At 47.1% G+C, this 24129-nt stretch overlaps 1 protein-coding gene across 1 annotated transcript in view; it reads left to right on the plus strand.

The window, feature by feature from the left end:
- Nucleotides 1–24129, plus strand: part of PTGFRN (prostaglandin F2 receptor inhibitor) — an 85736-nt gene that overhangs the window by 24027 nt on the left and 37580 nt on the right. The window contains exons 2-4 of the mRNA XM_060027780.1: nucleotides 5847–6215; nucleotides 8826–9239; nucleotides 13966–14346. Of these exons, the coding sequence (XP_059883763.1) occupies nucleotides 5847–6215; nucleotides 8826–9239; nucleotides 13966–14346 (1164 nt within the window). The remainder of the gene's footprint in view (nucleotides 1–5846; nucleotides 6216–8825; nucleotides 9240–13965; nucleotides 14347–24129) is intronic.

Genomic DNA, 24129 nt, shown 5'->3' on the forward strand with positions numbered 1-24129 from the left:
TTGTAAACTCGGAATTCCAATTTTTGTTTCCCCAGTACTGTGAGATGGTCGAAAAATTTGCTTAACCTCTTAATATTTATTTTCTGTTTAACTTCTCGGACACTTACCAATGTTCCCCCACCAACTCCCCCCACCTCAGCCTATGACTTTCTTTTTGTGTTTGTTTGCTTGTTTTAGACTATGACTTTCTTAATGGCCCTGAACTTCAGTTGCTGTCTTCTTGGCCCCATGAGGCACTGGCAGTTCTGAACTACTACCTTTTACTGCACAACTTAAAATTGGCAAATAGTTGAAGAGAAAAAGCAGTGCATATTGTCAGGCCCACCTTGGGGTGTTTCTGTGATCTTGGCCCCTTAGTCCCGGATACCTGGATCGATCACCAGTGCATTCAATGATCTGTTTCTTGTGTTTTGTCCATCTTTTGTAGTTGTTCTGGGGTGGGGGCAGAGGGCAGGGAGTTGATCTGATACAAGCTAGTCCATCATAGCAGAAAGTATCTCATCTCCATTATTAGTCTTTTGAAATTTATACCTCACTTATCTCCCCTCCTCCCGAAAAACATATCTGAGGCAATTTACAGTGAAATACACACATAATACACACATACATGCAATAAACCTTAAACTAAGGGTAAAGAAATCAAAAGTACAAGGGTGACAGAGAAGGCACAGGAAGGTGTAGAGGTAGAGGAGAGAGATAATCATTAGAAATTTAGATTGTGAATGGTTTCCATATTTCACCATCATATTTCGTACTAGACTTCCTTGAAGCTAAGGTACAAAAGGACACATGAATTTTATATATGTTGGGGAAAACAGGACTTGGAAGTTGGAATACGGGTAAAAGAGGTGATGAAGCAGTAACGGTTGTATTCAGGGTTGTTTGTGTGTTCTTTGTTTTATTTTGTTTTGGTAGGTTTAGGCAGAAATTTTAAAAACAGGAATTAGGAAGCAGTGCAGGGTTCTGAGACCTATCTAAGAGGGTCTGGGCATCACCAGGGCATGGTGATGTGGTGCTGGGCCACTTAGTAATTGGGATTATGAGAGAGAGGTTTAGCATCAGTGCCTTAATATACTGCACAAAATGTGCTATTAAGGTACCCTAATTTGTGTTGAGTATCAAAGGTACTTGGGTTGTGAGAGACGCCTATATAGTTCTTGTTTGCTGGGGAAAGAACACACAATGGTCCATCAACTGGTATTTTTTTTCTGGTACTAAATTTTAAGAGACTTTTGTCGTATGGATTCTTGCGTCATTGAACAACACAATAGTGACCTCAATAGTCCTTTTAAAACTAATAAAGAAATGCTTTTCATATAATGGTTTCTTATATTGACCCCTGAAAACAAATTTAAATTGTTTCTTAGTAAAGACATTTTTATAGAAAGCTAACCTAACACAGTTCAGGTGCCAAAGTGTTTGGGACTCTTCATTTGAAATACCGGTAGAATTTGGAAAACCAGAGGAAAATTTTTGTTTTTTTCCCCTTAGTCAACTGTTACAAGAGGTTTCAACTAAAATCGGTAATGTGTGGCTTTGCAGATATTCTTTTTGATTTGGAAAGAGCCATATGCTCTATGTTTTACAAGTTGTGTTTATTTTTTAAATATCATTAGCTGTTATTTAACAATATTAAAGGAAATATGTGCTAGATAGCAGACTGCTGGTAGCAAATTGAAATTCTGTTAACTAAACTTCAGAATCTTGCTTTGCACAGATGAGGGGCCATCCCAGTTCTGCATGTACGGCACTGCTCGGGTTTATATTTTTTTTAGATTAGAATTTGATCTTTCAAGCATCTGTTCCTATCTGCTTGGCTTTTTCCAGTGGCACTGTAATATAGCCTGAGTCGAAGGTACTTCTGCAGGTTGAGTTGAGGCAGGAGTGCCTAAGTGACCCCAGGGGAGATGGGGAAGCCTTCCCACAGGAGGTGGTGCTACAGCTGCTTCTTGCAAGAGGCCGAGAGATTGCCGGGAGGGCATTCCAGATGAAGGAAGCACAGAAGCAGAGGCTGTGAGGCCCAAGAGAGCATGGCATTTGCAGAGACTTGAAGGGCCATTTGTTTTGTTGAAGTCTAAGGACTAAGGGCTGGGAGAATGGTAGCTGATGAAGCTGGAATGGTAGCCATGGACCAGACTATGAAGGATCTTGTGTGTCTTCTATTCGTTCATTTATTTAGCAAGTATTTATTGAACAACTACTATGTACCAGGCCCAGTTCTAGGCAGGCACTGGCATTCAGCAGTGAACAAAACAGATAAAAATCACTGCTCATTTAGACCTTGCATCCTGGTGGGAGATGGCAGATAATAAATAATAGTAAAACTATAGGGATACACGTAAAGAATATTAGTGGTAAGTGATAAGAAGAAAATTTGGCAAGAATGAGGGTGGGTGTGTACAATTTTAAGTGGTCAAGAAAGGCCTCACTAATAAGGCGACACTAGAATGAAATGTGAAGCTGGTGATGGAGCGGGGTTTACGTCTGAGAGTGCTCCGGACCGAGAAAATGTGCAGAAGCCCTAGGTTGGAATAGGTCTGTCTGCTCAAGAGTCTTAGGAGGAAAGCACGGCTGGAGTGCAGTGGAGGGAGGAGCTTGGAGAAGAAAAGAGGGCCAGGTCCTGTGAGGTCTTGGTGGCCTCTGTGAGGACTTGGCTTTTATCTGAGTGACATGGGGAGTGATTGGAAAGCTTTGAGCAGAGTAAGGATGTAATGCACTTAAATTTTTAAAAGATGGCTTGGCTGTGTTGAGAGTGGAGGGCAAGAGCAGAGGGAAGGCAGGCAGCCAGTTGGGAGGCTGTTGCAATAATTCAGGTGAGAGGGAAGGTGGCATGAACCAGGGGCATCGCAGTGGGGGGTCTGGAAGATAGAGTGTATCCTGTAGGTGATGAGGAACCATGAGATACTTCTGACCAGTGAAGTGACATATGATTTGTGCGTTAAAAAGATGATTTGGGTGACTGTGGAAGCAGGACTGGAGAGCTGACACAAGCAGCTGGCTCAGTTTGCTGAGCTCCACTCACTAAGAATAAAGACAGACACCTTACAAGGAAGGTAGCCTCATGCCGAAGGGCCCCGTTGAGCCGGTTGTTAACCCTGGTGAACTTCTTGACAAGGGCTAGAAATTGCAAAGGTTTACATGTTAGGAAATTCCTTTGTAAACCTGTCAAGGAAGCAAAGTGAATGATTGTGATCAGGTGTATTCTAGAGGCGGCCTGCAAAGCAGGTAACCGCAGACCCTTACTGCGTGCAGGGCACTGTTGTGAGTGCTCTGTGGCTCAGTTAATCCTTACACAGCCCCAAGGGTGCGTCTCCATTTCACAGATGGAAACTGGGCTCAAGGAGGATAAGCGTTAGGCTGTGCTCCCTCTTACGGGTCTCCACCATGAAGCTTCCTTCTTCTTCTTTTTTTTAAAAAATATTTATTTATTTATTTATTAGGTTGCACCAGGTCTTAGTTGCAGCACACGGGCTCCTTAGTTGTGTCATGGGAACTCTTAGTTGCAGCATGCATGTGGGATCTAGTTCCCTGGCCAGGGATTGAACCCTGGCCCCCTGCATTGGGAGCGCAGAGTCTTATCCACTGCGCCACCAGGGAAGTCCTGAAGTTTCCTTCTGAAGGGTCTCTTTGGGAGAGTCAGAATTATCCAGTCATCTCTGAAATTAAATGTAAAAAGGATGGCCTGTTTCCTTTGAAATGTAGTGATGATGACCTCACTGCTTGCTGGGTATTATTTCAGTGCCCTGAGTTTCCAGTGACAGAAATTATCCTAAGGAATATAAGTGGGTGTGAGTAGAATTGCAAGGAATTGAAATGTCCAGGGGAAGACGTGTGTGTGTATGTGTGTGTGTGTGAGTGTGTGCACATGTGCATATGTGTTCGTTTGTGTGTATGTGTGTGTGCATATGGAATGATTTAGAAGGTATGGCGGATCTAGTGGCTCAGATGATGCCATCTAGTCATGAGGGCACATTCTCTGCACCTCTTTGGTCCCAGTGTTGACCTGGGTCTCTTCTGCTGTAGATGGCTCCCTCACCTGGTCAGGAGGGCTGCCCACATGCAGCTTCAGAGCGAAGCAGCTCTGCAGTACCCTGATTCCAAAGGAGGTGAAAGTGTCTTCCTGCAGCTTCAGCAAAAATCAGCAAGGAGGACTCTGACCTTGTTTCAGCCCCAGTGTGCATTCCCGGGACCGGGGGTGCAGGGCATTCCTTAGATCATAGACATATCGTCCCAATCTCTGCCTTGATATTCACATGGCACTCTCCCTGAGTGCTTGTCTCTGTCCAAATTTCCCCCCTTTTAAGGATACTGGTCGTTGGATTAGGGGCCCACCCTACTCCAGTATGACCTCATTACAGTTTAGCTCATTACATCTGCAACAACCCTATTCCCAAATAAGATCACATTCTGAGGTGCTGGGGACTAGGACTTCAGCATATGAATGTGGGGGGTGGTGGTAGGGAGACACAATTCAACCCGTAACAAATGACAGAAACACAGAACTGAAAATAAATAATAGAGGTTCCATTTTATCGAGCTCTTCCTACATGGCAGAGTCTCAGCTAGCCATTTTATTTCATCAACTCAGTGACTCCTTCTTTCCTCATTTTATAGTAGAGGAAGCCAAAGCTAAGAGAGGTCTCTCAGTTTAAACTTGTCTCCTTGATTTCAGAGCCCATGCTTTCTCCTGTATCTCTTAATGCTGTACCTATTCATAGAACATCAGGAAAGAGCCGTGCAAGTTCATTTGGTCTGAATTGAAATGCTAACACAGATAATAAACACACTGCAAAAAAATGTGCTGAAGTTCATTGCAAAGAAGCAATCTTTTTTTTTTTTTACATCTTAATTGGAGTATAATTGCTTTACAATGGTGTGTTAGTTTCTGCTTCATAACAAAGTGAATCAGTTATACATATACATATGTTCCCATATCTCTTCCCTCTTGCATCTCCCTCTCTCCCACCCTCCCTATCCCACCCCCAAAGAAGCGATCTTAAAGGACACACAGGTGACGGTCCCTAAGGGCCATCCCAGAGGCCTGTGAGGTCTGCACTTGGGGCAGGGAATGCCAGTGAACTCTAGGCTTTGTCCACCAGGCCTCTCATCCCCAGTAAGCCGCTGCATTCCTACCAATGCCCAGCAACCAGCCAGAGCAGGCACTGTCTCCCTTTGTGCTTCCCTATCCTCTTTCTGAATTTAGATCAGGGTGAAGAGTAGAGAGAAGGAAATGAGCCAGAAAATAGAAAATTAATACTTGGTAGAGTCGTCATATTTTAAAATTAATTTATAGGCAATGTCAGATAACCAGAGTTAAATCATTTTATCAGCAGGCTGCTCTAGGATTTAAAAATTGGCAGCCATCGTTGTAAATCAGATCTCAGGAGCCCCCGGGGGTGGTCTCTAGGGAAGAATGTTGACATTGGGTGGGAAGAAATGTAAATACTTGATTAGCTGTGTCCTTTTCTTTCACACAAAACCTAAAGTATTTCTGCCTTATGTTGAGTGATCACAGTAGGTTAAATAGTAACAGGAGGGAGAAAGCTATTCAAGTTCATGGTTAGCCTACTTTTAGTGCTTCTCTTCCTCCCTGGATATCCTAGGAGACTGTTGCATGAGAGGTACTCACCGCAGGGGGGTATTCCTGGCTTGGGGTCCTTGGGGTGGGCTCAGCCTTCTTCTGCACAGACACTGGCAGCACGCCGGTCAGTGTCACATTTCCCCAGCTGGTCGATGTCACGTTTCCACCATGTGCCTGGGAGCCGGAGCGCCCACAGTTTTACCACATTTATACTGGGAAGACCTTATTGGATTCAAGCCCTGCCTTTCACCTCTTGTTGTTGCAGCTCTTTGTCGAGGGCGTGTGGTGAGGGTCCCCGCGGGGAGTCTGGTGCGGGTGGTGGGCACTGAACTGGTCATCCCCTGCAACGTCAGCGACTACGACGGCCCCAGCGAGCAGAACTTTGACTGGAGCTTCTTGGCCTCGGGCAGCAGCTTCGTGGAGCTCGCCAGCACTTGGGAGGTGGGCTTCCCCGCCCAGCTGTACCGTGAGCGCCTGCAGAGGGGTGACATCGTGCTGCGGCGGACGGCCAACGACGCCGTGGAACTGCACATAAAGAACGTCCAGCCCTCAGACCAAGGCCACTACAAGTGTTCCACCCCCAGCACGGATGCCACCGTCCAGGGCAACTATGAGGATACAGTGCAAGTTAAAGGTACATCCTCACGGGGGGCGGGGTTGCTGCACTGGAGGACCGGACTTTCCTCTGCCACTCAGCTGTGCGGGACTGTGCCAGAAACTGAAGTCCTCTGGGTCTCTGTTGCCACCTCTGTCCGATGGAGGAATAATGTCTTACCTGATTAAAGGCAGAGGATGGGCCGGGTGGCCTCAGAGGGCCCTTTCTCTTCACTCCATTGTGATTGTGAGCCCTCCCGTGGCTGGTGAGTTGAGGCAGAGTGGTATGTGATGGCGACCCCAGCTGTGAGCCAGGTTGCCTGCGCTCAGTAAGTCCCATGGCTCGCTCTCCCACGTGTCAGCTCTGTGGCCGTGGGCATGTCCCATGCCTCAGCTTCCTCCTCTGGAAAACCTTCTGTAAAGGTCGAGGTGAGTTAGGACATGTAAAGCCTCAGAGCAATGCCATAGTAAACAGTCAGGTTAGGGACGAGGAGGTGACGGTCATGATGACACCGATGTTCAGGTTTATGGGACTAACAGATACTTAAAAGCTCATGTCTTTCTTTGTACCCTTCATGATTTAGAAGTTGTAGGGGTCATATGTGGAGAAAGAGTGATGTGGTCACTGCAACCTTATTGGCCTGGCTGTGCAAGTAATCACACCTTATGTATCTGGAATGTTTGGGTTTGTTTGTTTTTTCATTTTCCAAGTTCTGTTTGATTAATTCAATTCTCAACCCAATGAAGAAGAGACGGCAGGGTATTTCCCAAATTTACACATGAGGAAATGGAAGAGCATAGGTTAATGACTTGCCTAAAATCATACAGCTAATTAGTAAATGGGCAAGAGCAAACAATTTTAATTTGGGGCTAGCAAAATAGAAACATTTTTAGTGTTGTTATTATTATTACTTAAGTATGCATTTATGTGTATCCTGCCTTGTTCCAAAAAGAATTATATCAGAGTAGTAGTGTAATTAATGATCAGGAAAGCAGAAGATGTACATGATGATATAGAAAGAAGGGGTTGGTTCAGGCATTCATTCCTTCTGTAATGATTTATGGACTGCTACCGTATTGTCCAGATACTGTTCCCCCATTAGACTCATGAGGGAATAAAACAGCCATGCCCATTATGCAGGTATTAAAATGTCCAATCTACCTCTTCCATTACCTCTTCTCATTCCTCTACAAAATCCAAATATGTTTTTGAGAAAAAAGTCCCATAAGACATTCTTGCGTTGGAGTTAAATAATGCATTGCTTTTGTAGTCATCACACACACGGTACACCTCCACTAGGTCAGATGCACCCTCGTCTCCATGTGTAATTCTCATCTTGAGGAGTTGGAGGCAGCAGGGGGGAACCTACCCCTCCGCCCCCACTGCCCAGTATCTTTCTGTTTGTTCTCCAGTCTTTGAAAGACAGGAGTAAGAAGAGGCTTTCCTGGGGTCAGGAAAGCAGATGGATGGCCGTGAAAGAGACTGGCTGGCTGCCCAAGTGGAGCCTCTCGTGGCTGCCATGCATGGTCTAGTGTCTCTCTGGCCTTCAGCTTCATGGTTCTTCAAACTATATATCCATGGCCTCAGGGATAACTGGTCTTGGGAACTGAGTCATGTTAGCTGGACTCACAGACTGATGTGTATAGTAGAAGGTCATTGTATTCATTTGCAAGAGATAGGTCTTTGTGATGTGTCCTTCTAAACATGTAGCAGTTTTTTTTTTCTGTTATTTAGAGTAGTCCCTTCTCAAGGACACTGAATTCGTTTCTGAGTGTGGGATGGCAGGAAAACCCAAGGAGATGATGCACAGTGGTGTTTGGGGATTCTCTCAGCCAGCCGGTAGGCAAGCCTGAGAGGTCGTCCCTGCCCTTTGGTAGGGACCTCCTCGCTGGTTACTTCACGTGTGGCTTCCCTTCCTCAAGAGCAGTCACCGACACTTCCCTGATCTCAGGCCCCCTTTTTCTAGACTATGGAAGAGCCCAGCTTTTCCCCAGTGGGTCCTAATAGTTAAATAGCTGAGGCGTCAGTTTTCCTGGATGGGTTCCTACCCTGCAGATACCCGCTGCTCACTCTAGTCATTCTTAGACATTCCCCAGGCCTCAAGGCACAGGAAGCTCTCCTGTGCTTTTGTGCTTTGCGGATTACACTGCCTTAACTCCTAGAAGATACCCCTGGTTCTCTACTCTAGCCTGTGTCCTAACAATGGAGTGTTGGACAGTAGCGGCTGGTTATTTGATTGTAATTGCTGAGTGCCAAGCACCGTCCTGGGCACCTTCCCTTATAACTGGTTTAATTCTCAGTCAACTTCCGGAGATAGGTCTCGTTGTCATCCCTTTTTAGAGTTGAGGAAAACGAGGCACGGAGGGGTAAAGTGACTTGCCTAAGGGTGGCAGAAGTAGACCTCCAAGGCACAGCTCCCAGAAGGGAATTTGCACCACCTCGTTCTAGCCAGGGGTCTTATTAGTGTCTCCTCTTTTTTCAAGTCAGAAAGTTGAGATCATAGATGAAGCGCAATGGGCAGCCGTGCCCATCTGGGCTTTAGAACAGGGGAGGGGAGGAGGAAATTGCGCCGCAAGCCCCGGACGGTGCTGGGCACTTGCGCAGTGGCTGGGGTGGCGGTGTGCTGACGGCTCCGCTTTCTCCCTGCAGTGCTGCCGGATGCTCTGCGCGTGGCCGCCGGCCCGCAGCCCTCCCCGGGCCCCAGCCTGCGCGAGGGCGAGCCCTTCGAGCTGCGCTGTTCGGCCTCCACCGCGTCGCCGCTGCACACGCACCTGGCGCTGCTTTGGGAGGTGTGGCGCGGCCCCGCCCGCCGGAGCATCCTCTCCTTGACCCACGAGGGCAGGTTGCGGCCCGGCCCCGGCTACGAGCAGCGCTACCGCAGCGGGGACGTGCGCCTGGACACCGTGGGGAGCGACGGGTACCGCCTCTCCGTGTCCCGGGCCCTGGCCTCCGACCAGGGTTCCTACCGGTGCGTCGTCAGCGAGTGGATCGGAGAGCAGGGTAACTGGCAAGAAATTCAAGAAAAAGCCGTGGATGTGGCCACCGTGGTGATCCAGCCAACAGGTGAGCTTCTGGAAATTGCATGTTTTAGACTGTATGTTATTCAGGGCAATGTGGTGTAAAGAACTCGGCCAGGAGCCTTTTTCTTCTCTGACAAGATTTCTGCTCCTCCTGGGAGGCCTCGCGTTGACGGGTGACGGAGTAGGGTGGTGTTAATGGTTTGGGGAGGATGCATTTGTTTTGTGCCAAATGCCGAGACCCCTGGGAAGCTGCAGGTTGCATAAGATACTTTGAGTATTTTGTGACTGAAAGATTAAGTCCTTTTAAGTGCCAGGAGAGGTCCGGCCTGGTGGTCAGAGGGGCTTTGGGGTGGAGCTGCCCCCAGCCCGCTCCCTTGGCTTCATTTTGTTTAGTGTTTCCTAGATCTCTGGATCTGCCCTTCCCCACAGCTGTTGGGGACGCGTCTGGCTCATCCCCAAACCTCTCGTCTGACTTGGGTCCTCTAGACCTGCCTTTCAGGTCCCCTCAGATGTGACATCCCCTTGTAGGTGAGGGATTCCCTAGGGCTGGGCCTCTTCTTATGTCCTCTATGCCACATACCCCAGAAGCATTCAGCTGTGGGGTCTATATGCAAGAAGTTTTTGTCATCTGTGAACGAGCCTTTTCAAAAACAACAAACAAAACCCTTCTTACTCCTGCAAGAGAAGTAATTAAGGAAATGCAAAATACATTTTCGGAAACCCATAAAAATAAAAGAAAAACAAATAGGAAAGAAAAACAGGCCAGTTTCCAACAGGCATCAGTAGAGAACCTACTGTGTGCTCAGTTCTGTCCTGGGCTCTGGGGTCAGAGATGCTTAAGGATCGTTCCCAGGCCTCATGGAGCTTCTGGCTTGGCAGAGAGAAGGTGAAAAGAGCCCATCTCAGGGTGATGTCACTGCTGTGGATGGTTGGATAGACTTGGTTTGCTGAGAGTCTGACATCTCCAGATCTCAGAGTACTCTGCTGCTGTTGCTGCTGCCCCCTGTTCTGTAAACTGGGAAGACCTTGGCTGGACTCATTTCCTGACTATAAACAAGAGTGTGTGGTCGCTCTGTTGCTGAGGTTGGAAGGAAAGCAGGAAACGATACACACGGGGAGTGTTTTTCCTCTGCAAGCTGCATTGTCCTGAGCACTCTACCCTGCGTTTACACCACAACACAGGAGCTGGATTTGGGAAAAGCAGCGCTGACTGGCCACTGAGTGACAGTGGCCGTCAGTGAGGTTGGAGGTGCTCTTGCCGACAAGAGGGGCTGCAGGTCACACTCAGTCTTGGTTCTCCTGGCTGCAGAAATCACTTTCTGGATGGATTCAGGTCACCTGCCTTTTCGGAAGTGATCTGCCAGGAATCTGACCTAAGAAACCACAGATATTCAGCTTGCATCGAACAACTGTTTTAACGGGGCAGGAGGGTTAAGAATTTCAGCTTGGCAGAGAATTATTTTTTCATACAAGAATTTCAGTTGTAAAGGTTTTTTTTTTTTTTTTCGTTTCAAACAAGCCACAAAACCCAGAGTATAGTTATAAGACTTGAACACCCTGCGTCTATTAGGCAGGCGGTAGCATCTGGCTCTCACCTGAGCCTGAGGGCTCGTAGCTTTTTGTGCCATGGGCGTCTTTGACAGTCCTTTGAAGCTCACAAACCTTTTCTCAGAGTTAATATGTTTTAATTCATAAAATCCATGTGGAGGATGACAAAGGAAAACAATTACATTGAAGAGTAATCAAAATATTTTAAGACAAATTTGTTATATAATAATATAATATTTTATTATTGCATTAAATAATAAGATATAGTGGCAGGCCTAACAACTACTGTAATTTCTGATAAGTGATGAATATAAATGATATGTTAAGATATCTGCAACAATTGTCAGGTGATGTGAAAATATCTGTGATGTCTATTGGGAACAAGGTCCCAGGGACAGATAATGCTACACTGGTTTGTTGCTTAGTTTCATAATGAGAGGATCTGCTATGTTTCCCGTAGAGGTTAGTAAAACAAAGACAATTTGTTTTTCCCGTCCATGTCACAGATTCCTTAAATTCTCTTTGTGGACCCCAGGTTAAGAACCACCACACTAGAGTGATGGTCTTTCTCTCATTTTCAGCACTTGCATTCTCCACAGCTAGCTTTTTTTTAAAAATTAAAGTGTAGTTGATTTACAATATTATGTTAGTTTCAAGTGTACAACGTAGTGATTCAATAGTTTTATAGATTTTACTCCATTAAAGTTATAAAACATTGGCTATATTTCCCGTGCTGTGTACTACATTCTGTATCTTACTTATTTTATACTTAGTAGTTGTACCTCTTGATCCCCTTCCTCTATCTTGCCCCACCCCCTCCCCCTCTCTCCACTGGTAACCACTGATTTGTTCTCTGTATCTGTGAGTCTGTTTTTGTCCTGTTACATTGATTCGTTGTTTCATTTTTTAGAGTCCACATATAAGTGAAAACATGCACTATTTGTCTTTTTCTGCCTGACTTACTTCACTAAGGATAATACCCTACAGGTTTTGTTGCACATGGCATTATTTCATTCTTTTTTGCAGCTGAGTAATAATCCATTGTATTTGTACACCACATCTTCTTTAATCATTCTTCTGTTGATGGACCCTTAGGTTGCTTCCATATCTTGGCTATTGTAAATAGTGCTGCTACGAATGTTGTCCATAGCTAGCTTCTTAAGTATTCTTATGGCATTGTTATGATAAATGGCACAGAGCTACTTAAATGGTGGGGCTGTAGGTCATGTAGGTGGCAGTAAACCCCCCTATATTAGGAGTGGTCTGGTTGATGCAGATGTTGGTGTCTAATTTATAGGTTCAGTTACATCCAGTAGGAGAAAACCTGCATCACTCCAGGCTTAGTCTGAGGTCCCCTCTTGCATGACGAGTCCTTAGAACTGATTCTTTTTTTCCCTTCACCGTGCTTCATCCTGTCCCAGTAGTGAACCCTCCAATCCCATAGAACATGTGACAACTATGCTTAGGGATGTGACAAGATTTTTAGCCACTTGCAGGGAAAAGAAATTAGAAAGTGAACTATACTGCTAAAGAGATGTTTCTGCCAGTATTTCTAAACGCAAGAATCTGTCTTCTCCATGCATACTGTCCACAGCTGCATATTGCCCACTTCTTCTTTCCTCAGCTGGCTCCCTCCTGAGCCTTCTTTTACCGCCAGTAGTGGTGGCCGGCACAGAGGGACTCTGGCAGTATTCTGGGATCCCTGACCACGGTTTGTACGTGGGGAGGTTCAAACAGCAGCACAGGCTCGGAGCAGCAGTTTCCATACTGACTCCCCTCAAAAGATATCTCTTATTATTTTTGGCTCGTTTAAAGGTTGAAGGAGGAGGAGGAATGTGGAAGAAGGTGGGTGGAGGTGAGAAATTAGACTTCAAATTCCTTTTTCTAATACTATGCCCACCTCATTTTCTGCCTTCATCAAGGCAGATGTTGAACTTGGCCTGAAACACTTGTTGGAAATATCATCAGCCTTTGGAAATATTTATATGAAAGTCATTTACTCCAAAGGGCATGGGTTTTGGCGTTGCGTCTTTTCTGAACTGAGTGACAGCCTTTGTCGCTGAGCTGACCCGGGACCGCAGCTGGTGCTGAGTGACTCCTGCTGGAAGACCAGGACCTTGCTGTGCGTTCACTTGAATCCCCTGGGAGGTGTCAGCTAGTTATCATCTAAGCAGTTGTTCCTAGAGCATTAGCACGTGTTGCATGTTTTTCTACTCTGATTACAGATGTTCAACTTCTTTGCACAAAATCCCTTGAATAAACTAAAATGTTTCCGTGTAAAAAGCTTTGACAGGGGAATGCTGAAACCACATCTGCCTGGAGACCGTGACACCAGATCCTTCAGTGCTTCGTCTAAATATAGTCTACTTTTAACTATCCACACAGAGAGGGCAGTGGCATGGGTAATCCAGAAATCATTGTGGTTTGGTTTTAGAATATATGCTTTACTCTTGACTTTAAGGCGGGTGTGTGGACCAGAATAAATGATGCTCTAAGTGCATAGCCTTTGGAAGACTTGACTCGTCAGGCATATTGTCTGGTTTCACTTTCCCAGTCCTTCTGTTTAGGATCCTCCCTGCCCCCTTTTACCCAGAAGATGGTTTCACCCTCACTTCCTACCCTCCAGCTCCTGGCCCCCAACTGATAATATGTACCGGCCAGAGCTGAGCTGTCTTTTCTCTGAAAGTCACCCAAGGCCTGTCGTGCATATGGAGAAAGTATAATTTTAGCCTTGTAATGTTCAGCAGACTTGTTTTCAAAATGATAGTGTACGTGATAATAGTGTAACACTTAAGAGCAGCGTCCCTAGAGGCAGACAGCCGGGATTTGAATCTTAGCTCTGTTACCTATTAGCTGTGGCACCTTGGGCACGTTAGTTAACTTCTCTGTGCTTCAGCTGCCTTACCGGTAAAATGGAGATGATAATTGTACTACCTCGTAGGGTTGTTTTGAAGATGAAATTTATAAAGCACTCAGAAGAGTGCCTGGCATAGAGTAAGCATATATATATAAGTGCTTGTTATTGTTTTAATGAAAGAAAAAGAAATATGGTATGTTTCATTCATTTATTCAGTACATTTCTCAAGCACTCAAAACTGTACAAAGCCTTCTAACTTGAATGTTGCAAATAAGAAGGTAAAAAGAGATGATCTAAGGGGACGGGGGTGGAAGCAGCAGATACGATGGAGATTATCTAGATGTCCTTGTTTTCAATTTTCCAGTGCTTCGAGCCGCTGTGGCCAGGAATGTGTCTGTGGCTGAAGGAAAGGAGCTGGACCTGACCTGCAACATTACAACGGACCGAGCGGACGACGTCCGACCCGCGGTGACGTGGTACTTCAGCAGGACGCCTGACAGCACCTTGCCCGGCCCCCATGTGTTGGCTCGGCTGGACCATGATTCCCTGGTGCACAGCTCTCCTCACATGGCCTTGAGTCACGTGGATGCGCGCTCCTACCATTTACTGGTTCGAGATGTCAGCAAAGAAAACGCTGGCTACTATTTCTGCCACGTGGCGCTCTGGACACCCGGGCACAACAGGAGCTGGCACAAGGTGGCAGAGGCCATGTCGGCCCCAGGTGCTGTGGCTGTGACCTGGCTAGGTGAGTGGTTCGGAGGGCTGGCTCTTCACCTCTCTGGCTTAATCCCTCCTCTGGGATACGGAGAGGAGTAAGGGAGCTGCGTGTTCTGCACTGCTTGGGCCTTCTTGATATCAGGACAAGCATACTCTCTCCTGCATAGATCCCAAGCTGGGGGAGAAAGCCAAACTGGCTGAAATAGAATCTGGCAGGCAAGGGAAATGTTTAGATAACGTGGCCTCAGTTGTCTCAGTACCCTCCTCTGAGAGGATATATATTCCTTTTGTTGTCGAGATTTGCAGGGTCGGGGGCCCTGCTGAATGGCTCTTTGAAATAGATCTCTGTTGGAGGGAGAACACTGCCATTCTCCCTTTCCTTTGCCTAGACTCCTAGGTACTCTCTGGCAGGAGCTGGGGCTTTTCTAAAGCCCAGGGAAGAAAAAGAATTCCTTTAGTTAATGGAACACGTTTTTTTCACCGAATGCCCTGGAAGGCCCAAATGAATTTTTTTTTTTTTTTACAGATACCAGTTAAATCCAGGGGGCTTCCTGCTTCCCCTGCTCTTTTGGAGGGCTCTCTCCTCACGTCCGATTCCCAAGGGAGGAGCAGAGTGGCCCTCAACTGTTGCCCTCCTTGCCACCCATGTCATTGTTACTTGTCATATATGTGAAGGTCATTGTCACATCCTCTTCTTTTTTTACCAGGCTCACCTTCCCCATCTCTTATTTTCCTGAATGCTTGCCCTCCAGGGCTGACTTTTCCTAATTTTGTTACTATCTTGTAATTAATCGCAAGTGGACTTAGGCAGGATGGGGCCGGGTGGAGTGTGGAGTGCTTCGCTTCCCAAGTCCATTACTGCAAAGATGGAGACAGGCCTGCCGGTTAACCTCTTCCCTGTTTTGAGCTTGGTCTCTCTACTGTCCCCTGACTGTTCCGAGCCCGCATGAAGGCGTTTGGCATTGCTCTATTAGGAGGTAAAACAGATCTTCAAAGGCTCGGAAATCATTTCCTCCTTTGTCTAATGCTAAACGTCCCCCCGCCGTGAGCCCCAACTCATTTCTCAGCTCTTCCTTGTCTCTGCAGTGAAATCTTCTCCTGGGCTAGTGGCACATTCACTGTCTGTTTCTTCCTAATAAGCTGTTATTTGGCAAAGATGGGGAGTTGGCAAGTGGGGACAGAGGGGGCAGGGAGAAGACGAGTCATAAGAGAGTAAGCAGAGGGTCCGTCCAATTCTGAGCGAGACCAGGCGGGGTGTTAGTCATCCCTGGTAGCAAAGTGATTCTTTAATATCTGCAAAGTGAAAGGAGCGGGTTCATCTGGCGAGCTTTTATTCCTGCCTTCTGAACCCCGTGCGAGAAACTCATCATGAAGTACTGAACTGGAACAACGTTAGCCCAGCTAGAACTCTCCTTAGCAACCTTCAAAATAAAACAGATGTTGTCAGCACCAGAAGAAGAGTTTTCAGCCCCGGAGCTGAATGTGTCTCACAGCCCTGGTCCTCGGTGCCTTGTGCGGTGCTGTCAGATCCCAGCGCGGATGTTCCGCACCCCTCCCCCACCGACTTAGACGGCCTCTTTGAAGTCCTCACGCGCTGATCCCAGCCTACCCCGGGGGAGAGATGCTGAGACTGTCAGGAAGCAGGAGGGGAACTCGGGGAGGGAATGGGCTCTTTTAGCTGGAAGGGATTTGTTGGTGGCTGTGTTCTCCAGAGAGTGGGAAGAAATAAAGAGACTAAATTGTGGGAAAAGGTTTGGTTATTATTCTGAGGATCCAACACGGTTGTTGCGAAAGCTGTCAGTGTGCTTTTCCCTGGCTGATCTAAGGCCCCAGACCCCGCATCTCTCCCAGTTCTTTGCACGTAATGGGCACTCAGTAAACACTGGCCTGATGGGTAGATAAACGAGCGCCAACACATGGATATGTTAACATATGTGCATAGGAGAAGAAGAATTGCAAAGAAAGCAATAAGTTCAGCTCAGAACATTCAGAGGTACTGCACATGGGCAAACCTGTCAGGAGTGTAAATGGTATTCTTCTCCTGTCTTCCCCTTAAATCTCTCCTCCTTCCCTGTGCCTGTGCCTCATACCATTACAGCTCCCTGGACAGTTGTCAGGAGGCGAGTTGGGCCTGAGTACAGCAGTAGGCTTTTTCTCCAGGACCTCCCAATTGGATTCTCCGCTCAGCAGTGGTCAGGCCTGGCTTGACACTGTGTGATTCGCTCTAGATCTACAACGTGTCTGCGTATGCACGTGGATACCATGCCACATGTAAATTGGGGCCTGCTGAGGCTAACTGAGAGGTGGCAATAAGACAGGAAGTGGTCTATTTAGATAGGTCATCTTACGTTGCGTGACTGTGGAATGTTGTCACAGAAGAGCTCTTGAGAAAGCCAGTTCCCTGTGCAGGTATTACACAAAATGCTCAATTTTGCTACCTGACATATTAAACATAATAACTACTGTGTACTCAACACTTACTGCGTGCCAGGGACTAGGCCAAGGGCTTTGCACGCATTAAATATTTGATCCCTGCAAACAGTGCGAGTGAGGCACTGTCCCAATCCCCACCTGAAAACCACTGATTTTCATTTTGCTCACAATTTTGAGGGTCAGGAATTAGGGAAGAACTCAATGGGGTTCATCTCTGATGCACATGGTGACAGCTGGGACAGCTAGGGCTGGGGATCCCCTTCCAGATGGCTTTCTCATGCACTTGTCACCACGTTCCAGGGCATCTCTCTCTGTCCCCATGTGGTGTCTCATCCAGGCCCTGTCCATGTGGCTTGGGTTTCTCATGGCGCCGTCTTCTCAGGACAGTCATTCTTCTTACGTGGCGGCTGGCTGCCAGGACGCAGGAAGTAGAAGTGCCTGGCTAGTTGAAAGCTGTCCCTGGGACTGGTACAGTGCACCTCCGCTGTCTTCTATTGGTCAGAGCCATCACAGAGTCTGTCCAAGTTCAAGGGGATAGAGAAAGAGACCCCATCTCTTAATGGGAGACCAGCAAGGTCACATTTCAAAAAGGGCATGTGAGATGGGAAACGTTACTGCATCATCTTTGGAAAGTAGAATCTATGCAGCGGTTAATGCTTGTTCCTTTTATTTCCAAAGAAATGTTTAGAATGGCTTGGACAGAATTATGGCCCTAGGTCAAGTCTGTCCCAAGTATTTTCATCTTGAGAGGAGTCTGTCCCGAGTATTGTCATCCTATGTGGAAACGGTTTGGCTTTGGGGATCAGCTTCACTCCTGAAACTCTAAAGCATAGAGTCCTAAAAGCTGGGTCGTTCTTGTCCTCATTTGCTTGGGTGCACTGAGTAGATGAGGGATTGAAGCTGATTGGGGTCTTCTCACGTTCCATCGTGTTAACCAGAGACATCAGGGCAATGACGTGAATGGGTCTGTCAAGTCCAGGAGCACTTGTAGCAGCTGGGAGGACTATAATTTTTTAGAGGGTAAGAAAAAAATCTCTTTACTTAGGATGGATGCCCTACTTTTGAAGGCAAAAAGATTTAAGTTGGGTTGCAAAACGAAGTCCAATTTAAAGCAGGAGGCACAAAAATAAAATCAAGATCAAAAGGGGTAAAAAAAAAAATCAAAGAATAGGTATTGCAAGATGGTTGGGGTGGATTAGTGACTGCATTTGAGCACTGAATTTGCCTCTGAAGTTTTGGAGAGTTGAGGCAAAAGAGAGGGGATTATACAGCCCTCCTCTGATGATGGAAAACAAACAAAAGAGAGACAAACTTTTTCTTGGCGCTGAATTTATCATGCGCTTGTTTTATTTAAGGGGCATTCGATAGCATAATGGACAGTGCTTTCAACTGTTCTTTTACAAACGCTCTGAGTGATTGTTCAAATGGATGTTTCTTATATCCACTCCCCATAAAAGCTGAAGGCATAAATCTTAAGTGTGTGAAGGAGTTTTTGTAAGAGGCTGAGTTACTGTGGAGGACGAATGTCGCTTTGTGTCGATCCAATTTAGTATATGGCGAAAACTACGGAGAATCGGGAGGAATGGCTGGCTAATCTGCATGTGAAGCCATCTCTCTCTGCTATCAGATGTCTTAAATGAGCCCTTGGCAAGAGTTGGATACTAATCAGTTCATGGTTGAGTTCTCTGCCCGGAGTCCTAGACTGCTGTGGTGTTAATTGGAGAGGGTTCCACGGGCTTCAGATACAGGAGCAGGAAGCGGCAGAGCCGAGCGGTGCTACTCGGGCTGAGGCACCTGATTTGCATTCTTCCCCACTTGCGGACCGTCCCCTCTTCCAGCCCTGTGCCAGCGAGGAAGGTAATTATTTTTCTTTAAAAGGAGCTGTTAATCTGCTAAGTACTTGGTAGAGACTTGAGAGTTCTTTGCCGTCTACAGAAGATAAGATTTAGATCTGCAGAATTTTTTTTTCTTTTTTTTTGCGGTACGCGGGCCTCTCACTGTCGTGGCCTCTCCCGTTGCGGAGCACGGGCTCCGGACGCGCAGGCTCAGCGGCCATGGCTCACGGGCCCAGCCGCTCCGCGGCATGTGGGATCCTCCCGGACCGGGGCACGAACCCGCGTCCCCTGCATGGGCAGGCGGACTCTCAACCACTGCGCCACCAGGGAAGCCCCCCAGAGAATATTTAATTGTTGTATACCAGTGATGATAGTGGCAACTCTTTGACAATTAGTCAACTCGCTCAGCTGCATCTAAAGTACCTGCCCAGTTCAGGGTAATAAAACTGGCATCGGTAGAAAAAAGGGCCCTCTTCCTCCTGTTTCTTCTGACTCGTGCTTGCAGCCTGTTCATCTAATTAGCTCCCCCAAGTTAACTAAACTTCAAAGGGGGCATTAGAACATGGCCCTGTTGTACACAGTTCAGGATCAGTGCCTCAGCTGTTATCATTCCTCTTGTCTTCTGGGATGGAGCTGGCTTTGAGAAGCATGAATAACTGGGTGTGTAATGAGGTTGTGCAATTCGGCCCTAGTGGGAGCCAGGCCACGGAGCCAAAGCCTCTCCTATGATTCTGCTCCCCCACCCCCCACGCGCTGTGCAAGATCTTCGTCTTTGAACTTAACCTCCTTTGGGCTTTGATTTCGGTTTTGGTTTGGTTTGGTTTGGTTTGGTTTAGGAAAAGTACGTGAAAATGGTATCTATCATATAAGGTTGTTCTGAAGATTAAACCAGCATGCAAGGAAAGTGTATGGCCTGGTCCCTGGCATACAGGAAGCCCTCCGTAAATGCCAGTTATTAGTATCCTTGTACCTTCCTTACAGAATTGTCGTGAGAGTGAATAAATGAGGTAATCTGTGAAATCCCCCGGTTCAGGTCCCTGCATGTGGTAGGCACAAAATATCTGCTTTTACAAATTAGCCAATGATTCGGAACATTTTCATTGTTTCGGAAGTTATAACAAAGGCGTTTAATGACCCATAATCAGAAAACAAAGTCTTTCTCGGTGGGGCTTACAGTATGGGAGGCCGCAGCTGCAGGAGGTGGTGTGTAAATGAGCAGGTCGTCCTGGGAGCTAGATTAGGGAGAGATCCCTGTTTCTTGGAAGGTTAGTGATGTCGTGCCTTAGACTGGCCTCAGTATTCTGTAAAAGGGCTTACGCTGTGGGCGGGTTGTTTGTTTGTGTTAAACTTTTGGAGTAGAAATTTACCCAGAAGTAGAACAAACCACCAGCTTCAACAGTTATCAGTATTTTGCTAATCTTATTTCACCTCTCTCCCTCCCCTAGACACACACACGTACATACACTCTCTCTCTCTCTTTCTTTCCCCTGCCCCCTCTTTTCTTTTCCTTCTGGAAGAATGTAAAACACATCCCAGACATCATGTCATTTTGCCATTAAATACTTTAGTATGCATCTTTAACTGATAAGCAGTTTTTAAACATAACCACTATTACATTCTTAGATGATTTCTTGATGAGATCAAGCAGAATATAGCAGTAATCAGTCGTGTAACACTTATGCTGAAAATGAGCATTTTTATGCAAAATATTAAATTTAGTCCAGTTCAGCAAGTGTGTTAATGTCTTTTATGTACAAGGCACTGCATACATAGCACACACAGATGAATCAAACAGTGGGTCCCAGACCCTGAGAAGAGCCCTATAGAAGGTCCATGAGGCAGACAGACCTGTAACTGAAGTTCAAGGCAATGTTCAAGTAAAGTCCTCAGAGAGCAGGGAACCTGGCGGGTGGTAGGGTCTCTGAATGTTTGCTGAATAAGAAGGAGAGTTGGGACAGGCTGGTGAGTTCACAGGAGGCTTCCTGTTCAGTAGGAGAGGCTACCTGAAGAGGTCTGTGCACGACGGACCTTGAGGAGTATGCCCAGCCTCTGGCAACAAGTTTTAAAATTGTGAAACAACAATAAAGGAAGATTTCCATACATGCACCAAAACATAAAAGAAATAGGCACCCACTCACACGCCTACCATTCTGACGTAGTGGAGTCATGTCTCTTCTAGGAGTGTAAGTCCGAAGGCGACCTCCAAGGCTGGGGGATCGTTCAGATGACCTTTGCACATCCTTTAAATCCCTGGAACTTATGCCTTGTAAGTCCACAAGAATCCACGTGTTTGTTTTTGCATTAGGATCCTCCTTTTGCGGGCCTAAGATTTAGTTTTAACAGAGAACAAGGAGACAAACCAGTCAATGAAGAGATTTTGCGCTTCTGCCGAGCTGGCATTCCTGTAACTAGATGCACATGCACTGCAACCCCTGTACTCTCCTTTCTCCGCATTTGGATACATAGATTTAAACAGATCCGTCAAGGGGGAGAGGAGGGAGTAGAAGGGGGGAATCGGCTCAGTCATTTACTCAGCGCCTTACTGAGCAGGTGTCCCGGGCGCTGAGGCAGAGGCAACAGGCGGGAGGAAGCAGAGGAGGTGATGAGGGAGTGGTAACAGGCGCCACCGGCACGGAGTCTAGAGCGTGTACAAGAGGGCAATGGGCGGTGGAGCTGGACAGAGGGCTTAGACTCACACTCTGCAGGGCCTTGAATGCCAGGCTGGGGAGAGTGTTCTTCACTCATTAGGTGAGAGAAAAGCCACCTACTGGGAAGCTTCTTGAACAGATGACCTGGTGGTGGTGTGAGCCTAGAGGCAGGTCGGAAGGTTATTATAATAGTCTTGGCTGGTGGCAGAGGGCCAGGACGGGAATGGTGGTCGTGAGGTTTTCACTTCTATGCACAGATATTTATAGAGCACCTACTGTGTGTGAGGCCTGGAATGTGAGAAGTGGAAGAGACGCTGAGGAGGGAGAATCGTGAGACTTAGGCACGGTCTGAAGAGAGTGGGATATGGTACACCTTTCAAGAGGGGGGACTGGGAGAGTGAACGGTGGGCTGTGGTACCAGGAGTAGCAGTTGGAAAGTTAGGAGGAGGAGCCAGCTGTGTGTGTTTGGAGTGAGGTTTCAGCTGTGTGTGTGTGTGTGTGTGTGTGTGTCTGTCTGTCTGTCTGTTCCCCTGCTTTGGCCCCAGCTCTTTCTTAGACTCCAGGTTCAAACACTGGCACAGAGCTGTGACCTTAGCATCTTGACTTGGTGTCTCCATTGCATCTCAAGAATAACACATTCACAACCCAATTCACCTCACTCCGCACACACCTCTGCCAGTACACCCCCCACACCCCCACCACACATACACGGACCAGGCACCAGTCTAAGCACTTTCACGTGTATTATTTTAACTGTTAATCCTCATGATAACATTGTGAGGTGGTTACTGTTATTCTCCCCATTTTTACAGATGAGGCACCAGAGAGATTAAGTAATCTGCCCAAGGTCACACAGCAAGTGAAGGCAGAGCCAGGATTCAAATACAGTCTGACTTCCAGACCCCTGGCTCCTCACCACTGCTCTTTCCTGCTTCACAGTTTGTTGTTCAGGTTAATGTGGTGACACATGCGAAGGGTCTCCGCGTTGTGCTCGGAATGGAGCGAGCTGCTGGACTCTTGATGGTCTGGTGTTCCCGTTTGGTCCTGACAGGACTGAGGAGGGCAGTCTTGCTGTGCGCACAACCAGTTCAAGTCTGTCCTTTCCACATTACATGAACTTGGTTGTCCTTGTCCTCACTCTAGCTGCTGTGCTGAAGTCCCACATGAGGAAAGGGTCTGAAACCCTGGATGCGGGCTAAGCTGGGAATACCTCGTCTTATGCGTGTGATGGTGTAAATACATTTCAGTGTTTGTTCCACAGTCAGCAGTCACTGGAGAGGCAGCGTGTGTGTTGGCACGCTGCCCAGGGCCAGGAAACCCCCAAGCTGTATATCTGTGGCACCTTCACCTGTGAAACGAGGTGGCAGATGACATTCTAGCATATTTCTCTGTAATGTCCACATCACTGAGGACATTCTCCCATCAGCTGGCAGAGCTGCGCTGCTTCAACTTTTTTTTTTTTTTTTTTTAGCGGTAGGCGGGCCTCTCACTGTCGTGGCCTCTCCCGTTGCGGAGCACAGGCTTCGGACGCGCAGGTCCAGTGGCCATGGCTCACGGGCCCAGCCGCTCCGCGGCACGTGGGATCTTCCCGGACCGCGGCACGAACCCGTGTCCCCTGCATCGGCAGACGGACTCTCAACCACTGCGCCACCAGGGAAGCCCCGGTTCAGTTTTTTATGGAACAGGGTCCAGGCTCACTTGCAATTAAATGCTTGTGAAGATGACGTTTGAGGGAATTAGGAGTTTGAGTTCTTTCTCCATTTCCTGGCCACTGAGTCATTCTTGGGGAAGTCATGATGTTATACATTTCGTTAGAAGTATAAATCACAAAACAACAGTTCCTTGACCTCAGCAGTTTATAATTTATGAGTCATAAATAAAAGCAACGTTAAATAAAACTAAACTGTTTGATGGAGGTGATGTGAATACAGTGTTGGCAAATGGAAAATTCTGTTTAGGTAGAATCATTTGTCTCCTAGCAGGCAAAGCGCTACAGGAGAAAAATGTAGCTTTTTTCCAGAAGTCTTAGTATCAAGGCAGCAAACATTTATTGAGTGACTACTCTATACACGGCTGTATGTTTGAACCATAGGGACAAGACCTTCAAGCAAGGAGGAGTAACTGCTTTACAACAGTACCTACACGGTTTATGGGAACACAGAGAAAGGGTGTCCAGGAAGGGGGCGCAGAGGGGGTGACACTGAAGAATGAGAGCAAGTTTGCAGGGCAGTCAAGAGGAGAGGCCACCGCTAACAGGTCACCCGGTGGTGCAAGACTGCAGTGACTGGAGAACTTCAGATAATTAGATGTGACATGCAGAGGAGGTATTGGTAGAAGAAAGGACGCAGTGAAGGGGGTCCTCATACCAGTTCCTGGGAGGCTTTGAAATGTGGAGTTGCAGAAATGGATTAAATGCAAACAGTGAACCTCACAGGAGGAGGGGTTCTATACAGGTGAAAAATAACAGGACTGAGACAGTGGCAGTGGGGACACTAGGAGAGCACTCGCTGGCTTCCCTCCCTCCCTCATCAGAATTTACACCTGGCAGAAAGCAGGATGGTCATAGTGAGCGGGCTTTACTAGAGCCAGGATCACAGTGAGCTGCCTTCAAGGTTGGCAGAATTGAATGGGAGAGTTACGTGTGTCAGTGAAAAAAATACCGTTTGGGGAGTTGGAGGATGGCCGTCCACAGGAGGAATGATGACCTGAGGGCCTTGCCTTTGGGTCAAAGCCAAGGATGGCAGGAACCCACGACACGGTGGGTTGACTGGCCTCAAGAGCTAGAATGTACTCTGAGGTTGGGTTTTCCAGTGCTGTGCCAGTGGGGGCTTTGGAGGTCTGTGGGCACTGCTTGGCATGCCAGAGAACGTCTTGGTAGAGCATGGACACCAAACT

This window comes from Delphinus delphis, chromosome 1 (assembly GCF_949987515.2).
Source record: "Delphinus delphis chromosome 1, mDelDel1.2, whole genome shotgun sequence".
Lineage (NCBI taxonomy): Eukaryota > Metazoa > Chordata > Mammalia > Artiodactyla > Delphinidae > Delphinus > Delphinus delphis.